The following is a 25,037-nucleotide window of genomic DNA, read 5'->3' as shown; positions in this document are numbered from 1 at the left end:
TGCTCCCCTGGTTGTGCTCTCTCTCTCTCTCTCTCTCTCTCTCTCTCTATCAAATGAATAAATAAAATCTTTAAAAAAGAAAAAATACTTTCATAGTCAACATCAACCTTAAACAGGGCCCAGTGTTAACTTCCTTGCAGAGATTAAAATACCTACATCTTTGGCCTCAGGACCAAATTAGTTGCATGGATATGGAGGTAAGATGGATGGATGATGATGTAGATACAGGTGTACAAATATATACATATAAAGAAAAAGATCTAAAACATTAAGAAGCAGGAAAATGCCAGTGGCATAGACAGTAAATGCAGAAGGTGGAAAAATTGTTTCAAGCTAGGATTGGTGCCAAAGTCTTAATATGAGAGAAGATTTGTGCTAGTCTAGAAGGAAAGATAGACTGTAGATAGGTAGAAAGAGCAGAAGAGCCAGTTAAAAAGATAACTCAGACCCCAGCTGTGTGAGATTTTGAATGGCAAACTAAAGAATTTGGATTTTCTCCTGGAAGTAGTGGGAAGTTATGTAAAATTTAAAAATTCTCATTAGATGATATTGAATAATAAAAGTAGTTTGAGAAATTATACATCCAATATGCAAACATAAATATATGTAAATATTTTTTAACTGAAACATCTATGCTGTTGGTTAGTATTGCATTACAGTCATTTGGGCTTCACCAAATATCCCAGCTCACCAGACTGCCCTTATACCCTCCTCCCATCACCAACTACTCCACAAGGCAGGGCAGCAGCAGCCTTCCTCCCCTGCAGGTGTACCCATAGCTGCCCAGTGCAGAACAGCTTCGGTGAGAGGAGACAGACACATCAGGCAAGGACAGAGATGCCCTCTCTTTAATCTTTCATAATGACACCATAGACATAGCTGCCAGGGCTTCTGCTAAGGGCGTGCGGTTGTCAGAGTCATCCTGGGAAGCCCAACCTATGTTAGCTCCATCAGGTATCTGTAAATCCCCACAGCCTAAATGCAACGTCCCAACCAGAGATTATTTTTACCACTTTCGATATTGCTTCGTAATATAATTGAACTCCTTTCCCCCACAGATGTCCAGGAGAACAGAGTTAGAGCGAACCAAAAGTAAGAGCCTCATATATAAAGATTCTCATTTGTATAAAATAATAAAACTTGGTGAAAGGGTTTTGTTAGCCCTTTGCCCACATTCATAATCGGAAAGTGCATGAACAATCTAAAAAAGGCTAAGGTGAGGAGAGCCTAAAATGATGTATCACCAATAAAAACGGAAAAGGAAGGAGTGTAGTAGACATAAATAAGGAGGAACTGACAGGGTTGTAAAATGAAGCATTTTGTATGACATTTTGGGTCTGATATCACTCTGTTAATTGTCTACAAGACAGGAAGTGAAAATTTTGTGAAAAATTGCTCATGAAAGTTAATGATTTAAATTATAAATGATTTAAGTTTCAAGCCTGGGAATCTGAGAGAAAGGTGGCACCATTATTAGAATGTCAGCAACTCAAGCAGTGTAGATACGTTTTTTAAATGGTATTTGGTTTTACAATTCCCTGTAACAGTGAGCTCAAATTCAAATCATTATGGGTGTCAGGAACATAAAGTAAATAAATAAAGCTACTACACAGAAGACGGCAGGAAGTGGTGGGAACCATGGACTGGACAGCTCATGAGCCATCTAAACATTTACCTCCCACTCAGCTCCAGATGGCTATTGTCATGGGGGAATGAAGCCCCAAGGTTGCTAGATCTTACAGTATTTTATTTGTGTTTGTAATTAATCCAACTTTAGGGGGAAAAAAAAACAACCTTTTAAATCCTTTATAACCTATGAGGAGAGGACATTCAAAAGCCAACGTCTAGCAGTCGTCTGAGTGTCTAGCAATGTCTAAGAATGAAGACCTGGAGCCTTGAGAGGAAGATAGAATGAAATTTGCAATTTTCAGTAATAGAAATGTTTGGAAGGATTGGCCATCTAGAAAAGAGAATGGGGGAAGTGCAGATCTTAGCTTAGGGGACACCAAAATCTGGGGCACGGGAGGAGGAAAAGGAACCAGCAAAGATGAAAACAAAGGGTGGCCTATGATATTATGGCAGAATCAAGAGAGCAAAATTAAAATCATGGAAGCCAAAACAGGAAGTTTCAATAAGACAGTTATCAAGAGCATCAAATATTAACACAGATCAAAATTTGGAAAGGTTATTGCATTTAGATAATGAAGTGTAAGTCTCCCACATTTCCCTAAAATATATCCATATCTTTAAAAAACAAAACGTTGCTGCAAGGGGATGGTCCCCCTGCAATCCTTTTATATTTTTTATCTTCCACAAGTGCTAGGACAAGACTTAGCCTTTTGTTGAGTAAACAATTTTTTAAAAAATATTTATTTATTTGAGAGAGAAAGAGAAAGAGAGAGAGCATTGTGGGGGAAGAGGAGAGGGAGAGAGAGAGAAGCAAGCGCCCAATGAGCAGGGAGCCGAATGCGGGGCTCGATCCCAGGACCCTGAGATTGTGACCTGAGCTGAAGGCAGAGGCTTAACCGACTGAGCCACGCAGGTGCTCCAGTCCTTTTTTTTTTTTAGATTCAATCAGCCAATTTATAGCACATCATTAGTTTCAGATGCAGTGTTCAATAATTTATCAGGTGCATGAGTAAACAATCTTCTAAGTCTACAAGGTGAAATCCTTGCACTAGTATCCCAAGACAAATCAGTTCTTCCTATTGTATTTTATTTCATATTTTTCATACATATATACATATATGTATCTATTTCATAAATACATATAAATACATGTATTATACATATAAACATTATATTGAAGCCATCCCAGAATACCTTTTATTGTTTAATCTCATTTTATTTCCTTAAAAAAATCGTGGTGCATTACTTATCTTTTCTACTTTTCGGGAAAAAAAGAATGCTAGGATGAAATCTAAAGGAAGCCATTTTTCTTACACTGAGGCTGCACAATCTGTGACAGCTGTTCACCCTCAAGGGTGGGTCTGCCTGTTTACTAGCCCCCCCACAAGAGCCAATAAAGAGCTCTCAGGTAGAGTCCATTTCTATATTTTATTTTTATTTCTATGTCTGTCTAAATCTCAAATACTCTTCTAGATTAGGATAAGTAAAAGAAGTGCAGGCTTTTAGCTATCTTGAGAATTTCCAATGTTCATCAGACTATTTTGTTTTGTTTTGTACCCTAGATTGGTTCCTACTTCGGCAGTGTTTTAACGACGGTTGACATTGATAAAGATTCTAATACCGACATTCTTCTGGTTGGAGCTCCCATGTACATGGGAACAGAGAAAGAGGAACAAGGGAAAGTATATGTGTACGCTCTGAATCAGGTAATGGTAGCTCTGAGTTTGGTAGAATTTCAGGAATAGCTCTTTCTTTCTTCCCATTTCAAATAAGTAACGCAGTTCCAATTTTGTGCTCACTTTGGAAAAAGGAGCAAAGAATTTTTCAGGGCCTCTTTACCCCCACCAACTCCTCAGTTTTTTAATGAACATTTTAGAATTCTAGTAAGGTAGTTCAAACTGTTAGATGTTTTCTACTTGGAGATGTGAGCTATTCTTTTTTAGCAGAAAATATAAAATAAAGATAAGTTTCATTAAACTGCTAAACAAACTCACAGGGCAGCCCTTTATCGCTCCGGCCTGGAGGTGTTGGGAACATTAACAGTTAAAACTGCATTAGGTACATAAGAGACTCTTAATCTCTCAAAACAAACTGAGGGTTGCTGGAGGGACTTGGGTAGGAAGAGGGTGGTTGGGTTATGGACACTGGGGAGGGTATGTGCTATGGTGAGTGCTGTGAAGGGTGTAAACCTGGCGATTCACAGACCTGTACCCCTGCAGCAAATAATACATTACATGTTAATTAAAAATTAAAAAAAAAAAAAACTGCATGAGCTGTCAAAACAGTTAAAGTAGGGGAAGCAGAGAGACTATGGAGTTGTGTGTTTTAAGGCCATGACACCAGTTTCAGCAAACTTCTATGGTCTTTGGAATACTTCAGTGGACTGGAGTGAGATTTTGTTTGCCGCTCCTGACTTTAGACATCACATGTTAGGTGAAATAATTCTTGATTTCTTCATTAGAAGAGTTTTTTGTTTTGTTTTGTTGTCTGTAGCAAAGTCAGTATTCACCTATTTAGCTTTTTAAATTCTTAGAGTCTCTCCAACTAATTTTTTAATTCATAAATTATATATCTTTCATCCTATCATGTTGTTTGCTTCCTCTCATCAATTTTTTTGGTCCAGTGCTGTTTTTTTCCTTTTTTCCTAGAACCTATGTTCCTGCCCATCATTACTAGCCCTGTCCTTACTGAGTTTGCTGGGCTTTTTTGTTTTTTTGCTCTAGATAGCTTTGGGAAAAATTTGGTTTTTGGATAGAGTAATTTCCTTTTTGCCCTATAAAGGAGACTATATAGAGACTTTTCAAAGAAGCAGATTTGGGATGAAGGAAGAATAAAGACCTGAACTAAGGATTTTAAACATTCAGTTCTTTGGCTTTAAAAACATTCTGGGAGTCCTCTACTCACCCAGTTGCGTTAAAAAGAGAATCCATTATAATCCTCAGTATGCCTTCTTCCCCACTTCTACAGTCTGTTCTTTAAAATCTTTAACTTGGCTCTCAGATAAGGACCCTTTTTAAGAAATTTTACAAACTTTCCTATTGATGTACAAATGGTTTTTAACAGTAGTGATTTAGCATGTACTTAAAAATTTCACTGTGCTGTAGTAATGATAGAAATCCATAAGTATCCTGTTTATGTTTCTTCCAGACAAGGTTTGAATATCAAATGAGCCTGGAGCCCATTAAGCAGACTTGCTGCTCATCTCTGAAGCACAATTCATGCACAAAAGAAAACAAAAATGAGCCATGCGGGGCTCGTTTCGGAACAGCTGTCGTTGCAGTGAGAGACCTCAATCTTGATGGGTTTGATGACATTGTGATAGGAGCACCCCTGGAAGATGATCATGGGGGAGCCGTGTACATTTATCATGGGAGTGGCAAAACTATCAGGAAGGAGTACGCACAAGTAAGAAGTTAAACCTACACATTCCCAACCTTAAACGATAAGTGGGTTCAATGCTAGGCTTGCTTCTTGTCTTGCTTCATGAGTTATTTGATTATTTTTTCTTCTGACTTTATTGGGAAACTAGATTTAATTCTCTTTTAAGGTTTCTTTACAGGATCATTATTTTGTATTTTATCCTTTTATCTAGTTTTGGGTTTTTTTGGTCTTTTTTTTCTGTTGTTATTTGCCGAGTCTCCATGATCTGAACTCTCAGAATAGTCAAACACGAACCAAAAAAATGAACACTTTTTAATGATATGATTTAACAGTTGCAGTGTGCCTGATCCTAAAAAGAGGATACCACTTTCTGAATAAGAGAATAATAATGATATGATTTAGCGAATAAAGAAGATGAGGTTATTGTTTTTATATTCAGTATCTGTGTTATAATGAAATTGCATAACATTTATGTTTATGAATTAAATTGGTATGTTTTTGTGAACTGAATTTGGATTCCTGAAGGTTTATAATTTCCTCACAAATAATCCCTCTTGGAAAAAAATCTGAATAACTAAGCTTAACTTGCAGGGGATTTTTGTTGTTCTGGTTTTAAATTTATTATCAGTTAATGGTTCTAATCCATAAATGCAATTTTTTCCTGCATAAGAAAAATACCATGGGGCGCCTGGGTGGCTCAGTGGGTTAAGCCTCTGCCTTCGGCTCAGGTCGTGATCCCGGGGTGCTGGGATCGAGCCCCGCATCGGGCTCTCTGCTCAGCGGGGAGCCTGCTTCCTCCTCTCTCTCTGCCTGCCTCTCTGCCTACTTGTGATCTCTCTCTCTCTGTGTCCAATAAATAAATAAAATATTTAAAAAAAAAAAAAGAAAGAAAAATACCAATTTGCAGAAGCATTTGATGCACTATAAAAGTAGGAGAGTTTAAAGGAATTCTTCTAATGTAATTGTCTGTTTTTAAGTAACCATAAGCAATTAGGCATTGAACTACTTATATAACATGAAAAGAAAATCAGAACATCAATTATTTATTTTTTATAGTTGTTCTTTTTGTACTATAGTCAACAGAATTCTCAAAATCCATTCAAGTGAAGTTGTACTTTATTTTTCATAAAGTCATAATGACATTAGTGAGACAATAAAGTAAAGGGCATATTTTAGTAACAAACTTCCATCCACTTAGTAAATTATCTGTTTTCAAAAAATTCAAAAGTCTTCATGGTATTACTTAACTGAAAACAGGCAAGGTTAACCATGGGAACATGACGGAAGGAGGAACTGCAGGGAGGCATTTCTTTCTTATGTTCTGCCACTTTATTCCTTCACTATTAATCCTGAAAACTTACTGAAATGTTGTTTGCAGTAGAAAAAAAGAGGATGTTTAAATCATTAATAAGAGGATAGATTGTCATAAGAAATTTATTTTGTAAAATGGTGGTTAGTCGAAGTGCAGCTTTAAATAACAACAAAAAAGAATATTACACCTGAGTTTGCTTAATTATTGGCAAAATGCTTTCCCAAGGATAGGTGAGGATGTGCTCGCTTGTTTCCATAGTAACCGGAGGTGCTGTTTGTGTATGTGATAATGCAGAATCAAACTGAATGAGCTCCTCCAAGACCAATGAGGCAGATGTTTCTGGTTCGTTTGCTGAAAATAAGGAAATACTTCCCAATGAGCCACAAACCTTTCAGCATGAAAAATGTTTCCATTTGGTTTGCCTTATTTGGCTTCTTAATTTATGGTTTTCAAGAAGACCTCAAGTTTAGGGAGGGTCTGTCAGTCCTGTCTGCTTGCCATCAGGTTCTATTAAAGTATTATCAGTTTGAACCAAAGCTAAGTCAGGAAGTACGAATATTAAACACATTCTGTGCAGGTATGTGCACAAATCACTCATCAAGAACTTCACATTCATTTGTACCTATTGAGCTTATAGTGCCCTTGACTTTAGCAAAGAAGATCATATACTGGCAAATGTATTTGATGGCATGTGCTATTTACAGCTACCCCACCAAATTCAGTAAACCCCAAACTGACCCCTGTGACAAACTTCTGCTCCCTCTCTTGCATGTGTGATGTGTTTTCAAGGTTCCAGTATCTTTAAATATCTCTGCGTTATGGGACTGAGTGGGAACTAGAAAGGAGAGCCAGTTACTCACAATGTTTTCCTTGAGCATTAGACAAGATGACGTTATAAAATTTTTTTCCCCTTTCTCTGGTGTCAGTAACCCTGGATTATTTTGTCTGCACTATAAAAAGAATAACCTTTGGTAACAACTGAGTAATTCAGCTTGTCACCACATGAGGGGCTTCTTAGGCGGGTTTCCAAAAGATCTTTAATTTTCATTTTTTGTTGCCCAATCCAAGTTCTCAGACTTATTTGAAACTGTTTTTGAAGAGACACTTCTGGCATAAAAACTCTCTGTTGGGACTTTCACAGCGTATTCCATCAGGTGGAGACGGCAAGACACTAAAATTTTTTGGCCAGTCTATCCATGGAGAAATGGATTTAAATGGCGATGGTCTGACTGATGTGACTATTGGGGGCCTTGGTGGTGCTGCCCTCTTCTGGTATGTATTTTAATAACATCCAATTCATCGGGTAATACTTCACAAATAGCTTCATAGCTCAGAGTATGATTGGACCTCCTGTCATACCAAATACCTGTTTTCTTTTGTACCCCATTATTTAGATTAAAGTTATGTAGTTAAAGAAGCTGAAGGAGTCATCAAATCTTAAAATGGAGAAACCATATTAAAGGAACAAGTAGAACCACCTCTTAATTTGGGGTATTTATTATGTGCTTGGTGCTAAGGTAGATATTCTGTTTTAGGGAGCAGCATAGGAAAGAAGAGGGCTTCATAGAGAATTATATAAACAAGAAAACATGCCTAACTTTGAGCAGTTCACAAACTTTTTAAAGATTTTATTTATTTATTTGACAGACAGAGACCACAAGTAGGCAGAGAGGCAGGCAGAGAGAGAGAGAAACAGGCTCCCCACTGAGCAGAGATTCCCATGCGGGGCTTGATCCCAGGGTCCTGGGTCCTGGGATCATGACCTGAGCCGAAGGCAGAGGCTTTAACCCACTGAGCCACCCAGGCACCCCAGAGTAGTTCACAAACTTTTTAGGGTAATTGACTCTTTACTCATTTACCTAATATGTATAATTAGATAATTGTGTATCATTGTCTGTGTTTTTATTATAAATGCGTATATATATAACATATGCAATATATATTATATATATATATATAATATTTTTACCATACCATACAGAGATGGTAACTGCACTTATTGTGGTGAGCATAGCATAATGAATACAATTATTGAATCACTATGTTACAAACCTGAAACTAATATAATATTATATACTCTAGTTCAACTTTAAAATTTGAAAAGAAATTCTAACTAAAAATAGAGATAATGTTTAAAAACTTATGGTCAAATAAAAATTGTACACTAAACTATACACAGATAATAATCATTATGTTAAAAATGTCTTAACTGTACAGTAGGGGGAAAAGAAAACTGTAAGGTGGTGCCTAAGAAACGAGAGTGCTGGGCAGCACAGAGCTATGACTGTGGGGAGGGCTCACCCAGGAGCAGGGCTCCACACCAGAAGTCACCAGTGTCAGCAACAAAGGATACAGTTTAAACTGTTAATCCTGGATTAATGTATTATGATAACCTTAACTCAAAAAATATTTAGTGTAGTCACTCTCCTATTAAAAATATATACATTATGGGGCACCTGGGTGGCTCAGTGGGTTAAAGCCTCTGCCTTCAGCTTAGGTCATAATCCCAGAGTCCTGGGATCGAGCCCCACATCCGGCTCTCTGCTCAGCAAGGAGCCTGCCTCCCCCTCTCTCTCTGCCTGCCTCTCTGCCTACTTGTGATCTCTGTCTGTCAAATAAATTTTAAAAATCTTTAAAATATATATATATATATATATATATATATACACACTATACACACACACACACACACACACACACACATTATAAGGGCAATTTTTACTCTCCAGTTTTGTTTCAAAGATTTCTTAAAAAGCTCTGAAGACTTATCCTCTTTTATCCCCAGTCAGTGCTTTATCACTGAGGGGCCAAAATGGCAGAGTTGTACCCTGTGATTGCCCAGCAGAAGGGACCAGACCAACAGACAGGGACACGAAGACCAAGATTTACGATGCCAAAGGAGGGACTGAGAGTGGATATAGATGGCAGGCAATAAACAGAAGCCCACCCCAGTCAGGGACTTTCAGGAACAGATATGGAGAGCCCCATTTTGTGGAATAAATTGCACCATAACCCCTTTAAAGACCTTGTTGGGACAGAGGGATGTGCGGAGGAAAGTGGTCAAGGCAGCCTCATTCCTGAAGGATCCAAACTACTGAGCAGGGAATTAGACATGCTAGTTCATTGCTGGTGAAAGAGTAAAGTGGTTAAAATGCATTAGAAGGTATTGCCAACAAGTGTTAAAGAGCCTTAGAATATTCATACTTTTTAACAAGGAATTTGCTACCTAAATTTTTAAAGATTTAATCTACATTGAAGATATATAATCTTTAGAGTCATCACAGCACTGTGGTAGTAACTATTTTTTAAAAAAAATAAATTAATGAAGGACCGAGTAAATAGATTACAACACATGCATATGTTGGAATAGTATATTGCCATTAAAACTAACGTTCCCAGAAAAATACAGATATTGGAAATCTGTTCATTATATTATGATGCTTTAAAAGTATGTATGGATGTATGTGCATGTGTGTATCTCTCTATACACACACACACATTTATACATATACAGATATATTCTTCTACAGAGAAAAAGAAGCACATCGAATATTAATGGTAATTATTGCTGAGTGGTAGATTTACAAGTGATTTCTGTTTTCTTTGTTTCCTTTTTTTATGTTTCCCTGTCTTCTATGGATAAGATGTTTAAAATAAAAATAATTAGAATATTTTAATGCAAAAGAAAATCAAAGACTTATGTATTCACGAGATACGTATCCATAGTACCTGTACTTGTCTGTACAAGTATTACAGTGCACAAGAGTTGTCCATGGGCCTTGGGACTCTTTCCAGATTGGGAACAAACTCAAAGATTCCCAAAATACGGTTTTGGTTCTGAGGTTGCACCTGAGCACGTGGTTCCATCTTCCTTCCGTCACAGGCAAAACAGATTTTTGACTTATGAACTGTAAGGAATGAAAAATAATTTTCCTTCTAGCCTTTTGAGCTCTTGGCTGACACCCCTGTAACAAAAGACAGATTAACAAGAGAAAAACAAGTTTATTAACATGCATATACAACAAGAGAAAAACAAGTTTATTAACACGCATACCCCGTGTGTACATGGGAGATACCCAAAGAAAAATGAGTAATTCTTTGAGGTGGCTTAGAATTCGGACTTAAATACCATCTTATTAGAGGAAGGGAAGAGGGTATGTAGGCCTCCCTGGGGAGAGAAAACACTGCACGCACTCTGCTCATGCACATGTTCTCTCTCACTCTCACTCGCTCTCTCAAATAAATAAATAAAATTGTTAAAAATAATAAAAAATAAATCTTTTAAAAAAATCAAAGAAAGTGAATCCTGCGAGCCCAACTATACACAAAAAAGAATCCCCATCAGTGCTTTCGCACTGCACTCCCATAATGATGGCATTCATTAAATATGAAGATGGGGGAGTAATTGTCATTGTTTCTGTTTGTAGGTCCCGAGATGTGGCTGTAGTTAAAGTGACCATGAATTTTGAACCCAATAAAGTGAATATCCAAAAGAAAAACTGCCGTGTGGAAGGAAAGGAAACAGTATGCATAAATGCTACTGTGTGTTTCGATGTGAAACTAAAGTCCAAAGAAGACACGATTTTTGTAGCTGGTAAGTGTCTTATGTGTACCAAGTACTTTGGGGCAGGAGAACAATACATTTGCTCCCACATGATGACATCCACTAAGATATAGTATTTTCCCCGATGGTAGGGATCTGCATATCAGATTTACCCCTGTGAACGTGTTGAACCTTGAAAAAAATATCTACTGAAGAGAGAATATGTTACAGAACCCAATAAAATCTGGAGAAGAAACTATATGCTTATATGCAATGGTCTCCACAGTCCATGGTTCCCCTCTGGCTCTCCCATTTACCACAAACTACGATGTGCTAAAAACAATAATAATAATACCAGTTCAGAAGTAGAGTTTGGACGTTGGGCTCCCTAGGAGCCCAGTTTTCCTTCCTGTGGGTTTTCACAAACCCTCTCTTTCTTCTCCTGCCCTCTCTTTACTAAGACTGCTATTGCAAAGGACGTGAATGCTTTGCCACCCCACTTTCTGAGATCTCTTTGCTCCACTCGGAATGTGATCCTGGTTTTTGAGCATCAGACATGTGTGTGTGTGTTCTCAGGCACAGTCTAGGAATGTCCTCCTCCCTACACATACACTTCCTGAGGTATTTTTATAATGATATTGAAATATGTTGGAGTCAAAACTGTGGAGGTCATTGGCTGCAAAAGAGTAATTTACTCTATAAACTAAATGTAAATAGAATATGAAAAATCATTAATCCTTAAGATCTGTTTTTCTTAGTTTGCTCTTCAAGCATAATTGTGCTCTCCAATAGCCCTCTGACTAGTTTTAGGTATAGAAATATAAAATATGATTTACATTTCCACATACAGCATTATTCAGTCTCATTTATTTTTATAAAATAAGTGATCAAATAAGTAGAATTATTGCCTTTTTAGAAAGTATAGGTTTAACTTGTTTTTTATTTTGGTACACCTATTTTATGAAACTTATTTGGTAATCTTCTTTGATTACATGCTTTGAAGAGTCTGAAGTGACTTTTTCATAAAATATATAAGAATTCATTAGTGTATATTTTTCTGTCTATTGAAATAAAATCAATATTCTAAACAGGGCTTCAACATTGCTAAACTAAAAAAACAATTTAAGTGAAAACCCAATAAACCCATGCATAATCAGAAATTTAGTTTCTATGTTGGTGTACATGTTGTATGAGTGTGTGGGTGTGCATATGTACGCACACAGAGAGAGAAAGTAGTTCTGAAGGTTATCATGACTGGGACTACCATTGTACTATAGTAGTGTAGATAAGCTGAGTAATAGAAACTTTCTGTTGACTGTTTGCTCAAGAGATTTTTCTATAATGCTAATTTAATGAACTGAACCATATGAAAATCACCCCAGGCAAATATTTCTGTCATTTTATTTCCAGATATGCAGTACCGCGTCACACTAGATTCACTAAGACAAATATCACGAAGTTTTTTCTCTGGAACTCAAGAAAGAAAGATTCAAAGAAACATCACAGTTGAAGAATCAGAATGCACTAAGCTCTCCTTCTACATGTTGGCAAGTAAATCATATGTTATAACTGCTTTATTCCAAATCAAGAATAAAGCATAAATGTCTTATTTCAAGTCAATCTTATGATTTTTATTTCAAAGTGCACATGATGAAGTAAACTTCATTTATTTGGTCACTTTATCAGAAAATCACAGGCCTGATCTTCTAATTTCCAGATGCATTTCATAAAACCATCTTTCATCTTCCCTGTGTGTGTTATCAGTTATCTGTATATTATGGGATAGTAGAAGGCACATGGCACTAGTTGATAAGAAACCTGCATTCATTCATTCATTCATTCATTCATTTTTTGCATTCATTCACTTATTCTTTCAAATTGAAAACATCATTTAACTTTTGTGGGCCTCATCTGTCAAATGTGTATTACATTTGATGTAAGTGCTTACATGCCCTGAGGAGAAACTGTTGGGCCATATGTTTTTTGGGGTCCTTTCTTGTCTACTGAACTATATGTTTCACTCTTTGACTTTAAATCGAAGAGAAAAAAATCTGCTATTTTCTATCATCCACAGGCTTTGTGCTACCTAAGTTTCTTTCTATTACACTAATAAGGGAGGCTTGGGAAGCAAATTATTAATCTCCAAAGATGGCTAGGAAGCCAGTTTGAACCATTTAAATACATTTTATTGAGTCATTATATAAAGAGAGAATGTTCCCAATAAGGGCAGGAGTTTTTTTTAACATTTTCTTATAATGCACATGATACTTAAAGAAAAAAAAAAGAGGGAAGAGTGGATATAATGACAAAATACTGATTTTAGTGACTGAGACAGACTTGAGATTTATACATGATCCTGGAACTTTACAGGAAAACAGGCCGATTTCCCCCCACATCTGATTTATTTCTATATTCTTGATGTATTCATATTCTATATTTTTTAAGATATTATAGTCAGGGAAGGAAACATCCCTATTAGTGTACTGTATTTTTCTTCAGTGATTTTCAAGTCAATATTCCCCATAGTATATATCAAAATTAACATATCTATCAACACTAAGATCAATCTATAATCAGAAAGAAAAAAAAACTGGAGTTATCCTCCTATTTACTTCATCAGAACTGAGCATTTAGGAGTTAGAACTTGTATAAAATTTGAAAGGGTGTGAAACCAGACCATGCCCCTGCCTTCAACCTGCTAGAAATCACTTAGTGTATATTTGTCTAAAATGTAGAATTTAGCTATGTGTAGGCACTTGGTAGTAAAAGGAATGATCTAGTTTCAAAATTTCTAAAATTCTTTTAGATTTTAATAGATACATTGACATTTGTTCTGGAGTCAGTCAGCCAGGATGGAATTTGTCTTAAAGCTTCCCCACATTCCAAGTGATTTTGACCAAGTTGTTTAGCCTCTTAGAGGCCCAGGTTTTCATTTGTAAAATAGTGACTATAATAGTTACTCATCTCGGAGGACTGTTGAAATACTTCTCAATAATGTGTGTAAAGCTCATAATCCCAGACATGCCATAAATGATGGCTGGTACTCATGATATTATAAAACAATATTGGGGCGCCTGGGTGGCTCAGTGGGTTAAAGCCCCTGCCTTCGGCGCGGGTCATGATCCCGGGGTCCTGGGATCGAACCCCACATCGGGCTCTCTGCTCGGCGGGGAGCCTGCTTCCTCCTCTCTCTGTCTCTGCCTGCCTCTCTGCCTACTTGTCTGTCAAATAAGTAAATAAAATCTTTAAAAAAAAAAAATATTGATTGCATTCATATCACTTACATATCATTTGACATTATAAAATTCTTGCAACTCAAGGCATATATTATACTAATGAAATTCAACTCAATTTAAAGCAACTTTGCTCATTTGAGGTTGGAAGTATTACATGGCAGTTTTTAGCTCAAGATCTCAAGAGAAAAGATGTTCCTATGCAAGGAGCCCAGGGTGGTATACGCTGCCATGGCAAAGTATGGCACATCCTATTACTACAGCAGGACTGCTGAGAAGCTGGGTGACTCAACTGGTCATCCAGAAGCCTTTGCATTCAGCAGTGTCCCTTATCATGGTAGAAGGCAGTGTCTCTCCAATGAAGCAAAAACCTGATGACATCGTGTCCGATCAGGTGCACAAAAATGTTCCAGTAACCCTGACCTACAGGGGCAGAAGAAGGAAGCCATAACAAGGTCAGAACATGCAGCAAATATGATACCAATGATAAAATATGTTATGTTTCAATCTGTAGGACAAGCATGACTTTCGGGACGCTGTAAGAATAACTTTGGATTTTAATCTGACTGATCCAGAAAATGGGCCTGTTCTTGATGATTCCCTACCAAATTCAGTACATGAATATGTAAGTTGGATTTTTTTTTAAATTCAGGATGCCTGCATGTGAACATATTGGGGGAAAAAAAACCCTAAAACACATAGATACATACATACAACCCTAACTCATTTTTTTAAAAAAGGAATGAGACTCTTCTAGACTTTTCTCAACTCTTCGGCTTCCTATTGTTGGAGGAACTTACAAATAGCACCTATTTTTATCTCCCCTAAATTTAGGACCAATTGAAAGAAGGACATGGGTTAGCCTACAGGAATTCCCTTTATTACTAATAAACACCGGGTTTGGTGTTTATGGCTTAGGCATATTGGGTGTCCTCCTGCTGAACAAGGCTTAGACCACAGATAACCAAGTGCATCATCAGCAGTGCTCATCAATCTCAGGCCTCTTTCAAGGGGGCCCACCTCATAAAACTTGCAGAATGAAGATAGAGAGCAAGAATGTATGGCTCCCATGGGCACAGTGCTGCCCCAAGAGCAGAAGAGGTGGGAAGAGCTGTATTCACCCCACTCCTGCTTCCAAATCCACAGAGTCCATTGTCTTGCCCCTGAGAAAGAGTGAGTGAGCAAGTAGAAAGATGGGGTGGCACCAGTGGAGCAAACGTTCGGGGTGGGGAATTCGTTTTCTCTACACCCGTATCTTTTGCTTTCACTTTCCTCCTTTCAAGAATAGTGATTGGGTGTCTTATATGTACCAAGCTTCAGAGTTTACAGTCTAACCTAGGAAACAGGTATTAGTTGGATTAAAGCATGTGGTCTGGAGGAAAATTTAATTGTTTGATGGGAACTTCTGCCTAAGCAGACAGAAGTTGTGACATTTAAGTTGAGACCTGAAGCCTAGGAGGATTTTCCATCCTATTCACAGGAGTGGAGGGAGCAGTGTTTTATGCACAGAAACATGTGTTAAAGGTCTGAGGCATAAAGGAACTGTACTAAACTCTCTAATGTGGCTGAAGCTGAAGAGCGAGGTGGGAAGGTGACGTGGGATAGGGAGGGAGGCATAGGAAGGAACCAGGTCGTTCTGGGCTTTATGCTACTGCACAGATTATCTTGAAGCAATGGAATGCTGTTGGTAGTTTTAATTGTTTCAGTGATAGCACTGGATTTATATCTTTTTAAGGATTACTCCAGCTGCAACGTGGAGAGTGATTGGAGGAACCATGGTTGGAACAAGAGTGGGTGCGGGAGACCACTTAGGAATCTGTTGCATTAGTTCAGGGAAGAATAAGCATGGCTAGACTAGAGGTGACGGTGGCAATGGAGAGTTGGGACATGCTTAGAAGAGCGGTAGAATGGAGAGCTCTTAGTGAAGGTTTAGACAAGAGGGTGGGCTTAATGGGAAGACAAGTCAAGGAAACTCTAGTTATGTGGCTTGACCATTTTTTACCTCTGAGCTCTATACATTTCTAAGGTTTTTATTCTTTTCAATAGAAAATCTCATAACGGGGGTTGAGTGTTGAAGTGTTCTCTCGTAGATTTAGATCTTAGAGTACTTGACTTGATTTTTTTAAAGATTTTATTTATTTATTTGACAGAAAGAGAGATTACAAGTAGGCAGAGAGGCAGGCAGAGAGGGGGAAGCAGGATCCCCGTCGAGGAAAGAGCCCAACACGGGGTTCGATCCCAGGACCCCAAGATCATGATGTGAGCCGAAGGCAGAGGCTCTAACCCACTGAGCCACCCTGGCACCCCTTGACTTGATTTTTTTGAAACTATTCTACTCTGGCAGACTAAAGCCAGCAAAAAACATGTGTGAAAACTGTGCGTTCTCTAAAGGACTGAAAGAATTTATATTCAGAAGTTTATTATTTTTCCCTATAAATTATAGGAATAAACTTAAAATTCCTCATGACTTCTGCAGTGGAGTCTGTTCTCTTTATGAGTTGCTTATCTTAGTTTGGCAATATGTCACTTCACCAAGCAGGTTAATAAGTAATTTTCAATCATGCTTAACTAAATGTTGAAAAACACTTTCCTGTGACCATTTTCAGATTCCTTTCGCCAAAGACTGTGGAAACAAGGATAAATGTATCTCGGACCTCGCCCTGAAAGTATCCACCACAGAAAAGGACCTGCTTATTGTCAGGTCTCATAACGATAAGTTCAATGTTAGTCTCACAGTCAAAAATAAAAAGGACAGTGCCTATAACACCAGAACCATAGTGCACTATTCTCCAAATCTAATTTTTTCAGGAATTGAGGTAAACTTTTAGTTTTATATTTGCTTATTCTTGTAATAATCATTTATTGAGCCGACTTTTCCTGCTACTGAACTAATTGTTTTTATTGAGTTTAGAAGAATAGAGAGCATTTTGGACAAATTATTAGTACTTACTAATGGTGAAAGTATGAAATTTTTTTTAAAAAGTTTTTTTTTGATGAATGTCTTTAGAGATCTATGACTTTTCTTAAATTCAGTATGAGGATAGGATCACTGATGTATCAAAATCATACATTTTATAGAGGCATTACATAGCTGAAATTGAGACAAACTCAAAGAAAAATATAAACATAACAGAGTCAAGACAGTTGAACAGAGGTGCAGAGAAAGGAATGTATGTATGGAACAAAAAAAATATTTACATGAAGAAAAATCATGATACCATTTCTCATTTTCTATGTAAAATCCTTACATTGGAAAGAGAGATGTTAAATTACAATGTGTCATTTTCATAACAATTTTTTTTTCATCTTGGCAATAACATACAGCTGCATAAGATGCTATATCAGCAATAATTAGTACTTCCACATTTGAATTTTGCTTTTAATTCTGATCTCTGAATGAATCCCCCTTATTTACAATTCTGTCTATATGTAATGAATTAGTAATATGTATGATTCACATTAAAAACCATACCCTTATTAATGCAATGTTAGAACTCTATTGTCCAGTTTGTGTAAATTCAGACTTTCACTGATATTTCTCTCTATTTATTAGGATACCACTTAAGGACATGACGACTAACAGAGGCTTAAAAAATGTCCTCCATTACTACCACATATTTTAGATTCAGTAAAGAATGTTAATTGTAAATCCAAATGTGCAAAGTGATGCTAGAAAAATGTTACCACTGAATTTTTCTCTGGAACGTGGACTATATTAAAAATCATTGCCAGTATCCTCTTCAGCTAACTTCATGGCTTTGGTACAGAGGGAGGACTATAAAAATAAACAACGTGTCTCCCCTACATCTATTAACAATAAAAACAGTAATAATAATGACAACCTTTTCCTGAGTCATATTATGTTCCAGGCACTGTTCTAAGCATTCCACTTACTCAATTCTCATTAAGTAGATAGGTATTTTTGTACTACAGAGATTCTAAGATAAACCCTTTCAGTCACATTTTAACTTTGCTGTAACCGCATTATACAGTTGATATGTTTACTTAACTGGCAGCATTTCCCCTCCTCTTATTCGTACACAAAATACTGGCGAGTCTCCTACTATTCAGTGGCATTTACAGTTTGATGAAATTGAGTATGACTGACCTCACTTAACAGAAAATCAGGCTCAGAGAAGTGAGCCTTTCTCTTTGACAAGGAGAAAGCGAATAGTGATGGAGTCAGAATTGAACTCCTGGTGGTCTCAGGTCCGAACCTGTGCTTTTACCACTGAGCGAAACTCTTCCCATGACAGCCACTCACTGTGGGCTTCCATGTGGCAGTCTGGTATGTGTGGACTATTTCATCCACCCTATGTGGTGCATGCTGTTAATACATCCATTGTGCAGTGGGACACCTAGACAAGATGTGATGTGCTTTGCCTTTCAGTCTCCCTCAAGTAATGTTTTCAGATTTCCCATGGATGGTGAGACAGGGGATCCCATAATGCTGTGACTCTCCCAACTAAAATGAGAGACAAATCTTATCAAGGCAGGGTCCAAGGCACAGCTGGGAAAAATCTGGAAAAACCAAGCTCAAGTATTTCACCTGTGTGTCTGCTCTAATTCTGCTTACTTTTTCTTCCAAGGCTATCCAAAAAGACAGTTGTGAATCCAATCATAATCTCACATGTAAGGTTGGATATCCTTTCCTGAGAAGAGGAGAAGAGGTAAGCAGATTATAAAACATACATGTGGCAACTGGATATGAAAAATACTGTGCTCAAAGTTAAATGTATAAATCCCTCTAATGGTATTTTAGGATGATGCAGATGAAGAAGGTTGAGTTCAAGATTTTTGAGATATTGGAATCAAGAACCAACTAGTGCACGAGCCAAACTCAAACGCTAAGACAAAATTTAAAATTATACTTGATATTTTATCCAATAGTAGTAGGCTTTTCTGGTCTGTAGACAAAACAAATCTTTCAATTTTTTAGAATCTTTTAGAACTTTGTATAGAAACTCTTTTTTTCATTTCTCTCTCCCTTTTAAATAATATCCTCATTGATATATAATTCACATACCATAAAATTCACTTATTTAAACTGTACAGTTAAGTGGGGTTTTGTATATTCACCAAATGATGAATTCTGCAGCCATCACCACAATCAATCTTAGAACATTTTTGTATCCCCAAAAGAAACTCTGTACACATTACCAGTTACTTCTCTTTTTTTCTCCTCTAATCCCTCCCCCAATCTCAGGCAACCACTAATCTACTTTCTTTCTTTATGGGTCTACCTATTCTGGACATTTCCTATAAATGGAATCATACAATCTGTGATCTTTTATAACTGACTTTTTTCATTTATCATAATGTTTTCATGGTTCATCCATGTATAAGCAGTTCCTTTTAATTTCCAAATACAATTCCATTTTGTGGATGTAACATATTTTATTTATTCATCTATCATTTGTGTTGTTTTCGCTTTTTGGCTACTATGCATAATACTACGAATATCTGTGTACAGGTTTTAGTATGGGGATGTTTTCCATTCTCTTAGGGTGGAATTCCTTGGTTAGGTGATAACTATGTACAATATTTTAGGAAGCTGCAAAACTGTTTTCCAAGGTGACTGCCCCATTTTCCATTCCTACCATCAATATATGTCTTTCTTCACATTGTTACTGCCTGTGATTTTGATTTGTTTTTCCTTAATAGCTAATGATGTTGAACATCCTTTCATGTGCTTACTGACCATGTGTATATCTTCTTTGGAGAAATGTCTATTCAGATCCTTTACTATTTTTTAATTGGGATGTCTTTTTTTTATTATTGAGTTGTGAGAGTTCTTCATATATTCTGCTTTCAAGTCACTTATCAGATATATGATTTGCAAATATTTTCTCCCATTGTCTTTTCACTTTCTTTTTTTCAAAGATTTTATTTATTTATTTGACAGAGAGAGAGAGCACAAGCAGGGGGAGCAGCAGGCAGAGGTGGGGAGAGAAGCAGGCTCCCTTCTGAGCAAAGAGCCCAATGTGGGGCTCTGTCCTGAGACCCTGGGATCATGACCTGAGCCAAAGGCAGACGCTTAACCAACTGAGCCACCCAGGCACCCTTGTCTTTTCACTTTCTTGATGGTGCCCTTTGAAACACAAAGATGTTTACTTTGATGAAGTCTAATTAATCTATTTATCCTTTTGTCCCTCATGCTTTACTAACCCAAGATCACAAAGATCTACTCCTATGTTTCCTTCCAAGAGCTGTATAGTTTTAGCTGTTACATTTGGGTCTCTATTCATTTTGATGAACTTTTGTGTATTGTGTAAGAAGGAGAGGGTCCAACTTCATTCTTTGCATGTGGATATCCAGTTGCCCCACACCATCTGTTGAAAATGTCATTCATTCCCCCATTGAATTGTTGTGGCTCTTTTATTGAAAGCGACTTGACCATAAACATATGGGTTTATTTCTTGATTCTTAATTGTATTCCATTGATCAATATGTCTGTCTTATGTCAGTACACTGTTTTGATTACTGAACTCTTTTGCAATCTTTGCAATCTGAAAATGTAAGTCTTTCAACTATGTTTCCCTTTTCAAAGTTGTTTAGCTCTTCCAGGTCCCCTGTATTTTCATCTGCACTTTAGGGTCAGCTTGTCATTTTTTGCTAAAAGGCCAGCTGGGAGTTTGATAGGGATTACACTGAATCTGCAGATCAGTTTGGGGAGTATTACCATCTTCAAGATATTAAATCTTTGATCCATGACTATGGGATGTCTTCCTATTTATTTAGATCTTCTTTAATTACTTTAAAAAATGTTTTATATTCTTCAGAATACAAGCTTTACACATCCTTTGTTAAATGTATTCCTAAGCATTTATTCTTTTTTAATGCTATTTTATTTTTGTTTCTTTCTTTTCTTTCTTTTTTTTTTTTTTGAAAGAGAGATAAAGTGGTGAAGATGGGCAGATGGAAAGGGAGGGAGAGAATCTTAGACAGACTCCACACTCAGCACAGAGCCCAGCATGGTGCTTGATCTCATGGCCCTGAGATCATAATCTGAGCTGAAATCAAGAGGCAGATGCTTAAACCACTGAGCCACCCAGGCACCCCTTTAATGCTATTTTAGATGAAATTCTTTTCTTAAATTTATTTTCAGATTGTTTATTGCTCATGTATAGAAATACAAATGATTTTTTAATATTGATCTTTTGTCTTGAAACCCTGCTGAAATTATTAGTTCTAATGGTTCTTTAGAGGATTCCTTAGGATATTCTATATATAAGATCATGTCATCTGCAAATAGAGGCATCCTTCCCAAGCCAGTGCCTTTTATTTCTTTCTCTTGCCTACATACCCTGGCTAAAACCTACAGTAGTAGTTGAACAGAAGTGAGAGAGTGCTTTCATGTCTTTTTAAAAACAATATTTGTTTCCATGAAAAACAGAATAGTTATCTCCTTGAATGATAAACAACATATTTGCATATATTTTCATTGAAGGTTACTTTTCAGTATGAATATTTGCTCCTCCATTCATATTGAGTTAATGAGGGAAATATTGAATCAAAGTGATGAGATAAGAAGATATTTTACTTACTTGACTTAGTCTTTTAAAAAAAGATAGAAATACCATCCCAATTTCAACTTCTTCACATTATAACATTTTTTAATATAAAACTTCAAAATAGATCTTTGTCACCTTTATCACATATCCTAAAAAGATGACAAACACTGAGTTAGACATCTGGAAATGACAGAGTCACATATCTATAATGAAGTCTTTCAGCTCCTCTTTTTGCAAATGAGAATTCAGAAAGGTCTTTTCCCTTCACACATACGGCATGGCTACTAAGGACTGAAAAAACTACAAATGACTGTAATTATCATTGAATTCAATAAACCATTTTAGCTATGAAAATAACTAGGTGTACCACTTTACTTTAGGAACCTCATTATCAAGCCCATTTCTTGACTATCTCAAATGAAATTTATTGTGGAATTACATTTCTTCCCTAAAAATCTATAAAACATATATCATATTTTAAAAAATATACCCATGATTCCTCTATTTTGACATAGAAATAGTGAATTTCAACTCATTTCTACTTCTTCCTCTGACCACTTTAATTAACCATGGAATTATCTCCATTTCTTTAAGAATAATAATATAGCCTGTGTTACGTTTCAGCATTTAGAGATATTAATTGCAATCTTAATTACCTTTCAATCACTTTTTTCTTTCTTTAACAAATCCTCGCTGCTTAGAGTAAAAGCTTAAATCAAAGCATCTCATGCCATCGATATAGAGAAGGGAAGATAATTTGCAAGGGATTTTTGCATATGGGCTTTACACTTAAAATATACTTTGACTTCAAGATCTAAATCTATGATTTAAGCATTTCAGGATCATGTCAAAAGAGAATAGGCACCTTCTTCAACCCTACTTCTCTGCTAGTATCTTCCCAAAGTCTGAAGACTCACCAAAAATGCCAAGACTTAAATGTTCAGGCCAGTCAGGGGTCTAATGAACAGGCAGGAAAAAAGGACCTCAATGAGAGACAATTTGGCAATTGGACCCTTTGTGAAGTATTATAGTTCAAACCCACCCAGTAATCTCCTATTAGAATTATGATTATTATTTCAATGCAAGAAGCATACTGCAGATCTGCAGATTCTTAAGAAAAGATTTTTTTTTTTAATGTAACCCAAAATACATGTGGGAAAGAAAATACAAAAGAAAACTCCACGCATAATGCGGTACAACCATGCAAATCTCATGACACCTGAATTCTAATCATCCCTTCCGTGACTGGGCCTAAATTGATTAAAAGAGCTTTCAATATCAAACTCTGTCCTGTCTGGCACTTAATCAGAAAAGTAAAATTTTAAGTCTCTATTAATTATGCACTTTGAGCCATCTTTTTGGCTGGCCAAATTCCAAAACACTCTAGTTAGCACAAACCAAGATTAGTTTTCAGAATAGGAAATACAGCTTTATAAAGATTATTATGAGGGGTCTTGGACTAGAACTTTGCTGAGGACCTATTTCTTCAAATAAGTAATCTGGTTTCTGGCCTGCCTGTCAGTGTTTATGAAGAGTCCTAATTATATAGTTTTTATGCTCAGGCATAGTTTTTAAAAATAAGTTAACCTGTATCAGAATGTTGGTATAACAAAAACGTTTTCCTTAGGTATTATTTTTTAGGTATTAGTTTTTCTTAGGTATTAGGTGTTAGTTTTTCTTAGGTATTATTTTAACTATGCAATTTGTAAGCAAAACTTACTACATTATTGTTATTAGTATAGTTTACTTTATTATAAATAAGTCTTTTATTTTTTTCCTTTTGTTTTTACTCCTTGAAAGCCCAAAACTTTTTTGTACTATCAAATTAATGGACCCACGTAGGTTTTCCCCTATTTTATAATGAACATATATAGATGGTAGAAGTTTACATATTAAAGAGGCTTTAATTATGACTATTTCATAATTACATTGCTTATGGTTGTGATCTGGTAGAAAATGGTAATATAATACATAGAATGTACCTTCATGGTAATAGTTGATGTAGTATAAATTATTTTTATTAATGTGATTTGAATAAAGTGTTTAAATTCATATTAATATATAAAGCATATTTCATACTTACATCTAAAAGTTTTATATGTATATCTTGTTCTGTTTTTGAGATGTGATTAGGTTTTATTTTCTTAGGTAATATTTCTTAAATAACTTTGCAGTTTCAGTCTAGGTAATATCATTAATGTAATTAAGTATTTTGATCGATGTAAACATTTTACTACTTTATCTGTTACTAGACTAAAAATATTTTTATTTCATAGGTTACTTTCAAAATATTATTTCAGTTTAACACATCTTATCTCATGGAAAATGTGATCATTCACTTAAGTGCAACAAGGTTGGTTGATATGTATGCATGAGTGTATGTGTATGTAAATGTATAAGTAATTTCATTATTTAGAATATTTTGCTTTATAGACTCACTAGAACTTCTTACAGCTTTTATGAGAGACCAGTAAAAGTAAAAGGAATGAACCCCCTTACTTGACAAAAACATCCTTATGATTAACTTAAAATAAGAAATTTAGAATTAATGCACCTACCAATATTAAACCATTGATTCTATGAGCTGTAAAACATTTTGTAATCACACATCTCTTATATCCGCCAAATTGCATTTAAATTTATTTAAAAATTTTTACAGGATTGCTATTTTAACTTGTACTGGCAGCCTATCAAGTTCAGCTGGATCATTAAATGGATTTAAAGTTTTATGATGCCCTTTTGTAGTTTAATACATTTTATCCAAATCAGAGCTTCTGAAAGATATCACCCAATACTCATATAACAAATAACAAATAACAAAAGGCTAATAAGGAAACTGAAATAGTGTCTTAGCTTTCTTCTAAGTATAATCACCCACTGGACCATAAACTCCTTGAAATAAAATTCTATCTTTTGTTGCTTTATTCCCCAGTATCTAACATGGTGCCTCACATCCAATAATTGCTGAGTAAATATAGAATGAATGAATAAATGAGAAAATAAATTAATGGGTAAATGAATTCTGTATGCTCAATTTAATCCAGCTCAATAAATATTTATTTGACATCTACTAGAGACAAGATATTGAATTCATCACTATAGGGAATATAAAAATTAATAAGGACTTAAACTTCATGGAGTAAACATTAAATAGGCAAAGACTAATATGTAAATTATTATAATATAGGGTACAACAAGGAAAATTCATTAGAGAAATAAAACCTGTGTATCAGAGACATAATAGAGGTTAAGTTATATCTACTTGGCAATGAGACCCCAAGAAACCTTTATCAAGGAGATTATAAAGAAGGACCTTAAAGGTTGGGTAGCAATGCATAGGTTAGTAAATGGAATTAGGTAGAGCATTTTAGGAAAAGTATACAGCTTGAGCAAAAACTCAATAGTGTACCACTAGACCTACTGAG

General features: G+C 36.0%; 1 protein-coding gene across 1 annotated transcript in view; it reads left to right on the top strand.

Annotated features, from left to right (window-relative positions):
- LOC111140770 (integrin subunit alpha 1) overlaps positions 1-25,037 on the top strand; it is a 169,391-nt gene that overhangs the window by 127,217 nt on the left and 17,137 nt on the right. The window contains exons 14-22 of the mRNA XM_022492960.1: positions 3,192-3,335; positions 4,777-5,034; positions 7,464-7,594; positions 10,750-10,916; positions 12,276-12,412; positions 14,613-14,723; positions 16,705-16,914; positions 18,688-18,768; positions 23,889-23,965. Coding sequence (XP_022348668.1) covers positions 3,192-3,335; positions 4,777-5,034; positions 7,464-7,594; positions 10,750-10,916; positions 12,276-12,412; positions 14,613-14,723; positions 16,705-16,914; positions 18,688-18,768; positions 23,889-23,965 — 1,316 coding nt within the window. The remainder of the gene's footprint in view (positions 1-3,191; positions 3,336-4,776; positions 5,035-7,463; positions 7,595-10,749; positions 10,917-12,275; positions 12,413-14,612; positions 14,724-16,704; positions 16,915-18,687; positions 18,769-23,888; positions 23,966-25,037) is intronic.

The sequence above is a fragment of the Enhydra lutris genome, unplaced genomic scaffold (assembly GCF_002288905.1).
Source record: "Enhydra lutris kenyoni isolate GAN:26980312 unplaced genomic scaffold, ASM228890v2 scaffoldscaffold5, whole genome shotgun sequence".
Classification (NCBI taxonomy): Eukaryota; Metazoa; Chordata; class Mammalia; order Carnivora; family Mustelidae; genus Enhydra; species Enhydra lutris.
This window is presented reverse-complemented; position numbering and strand designations above follow the sequence as displayed.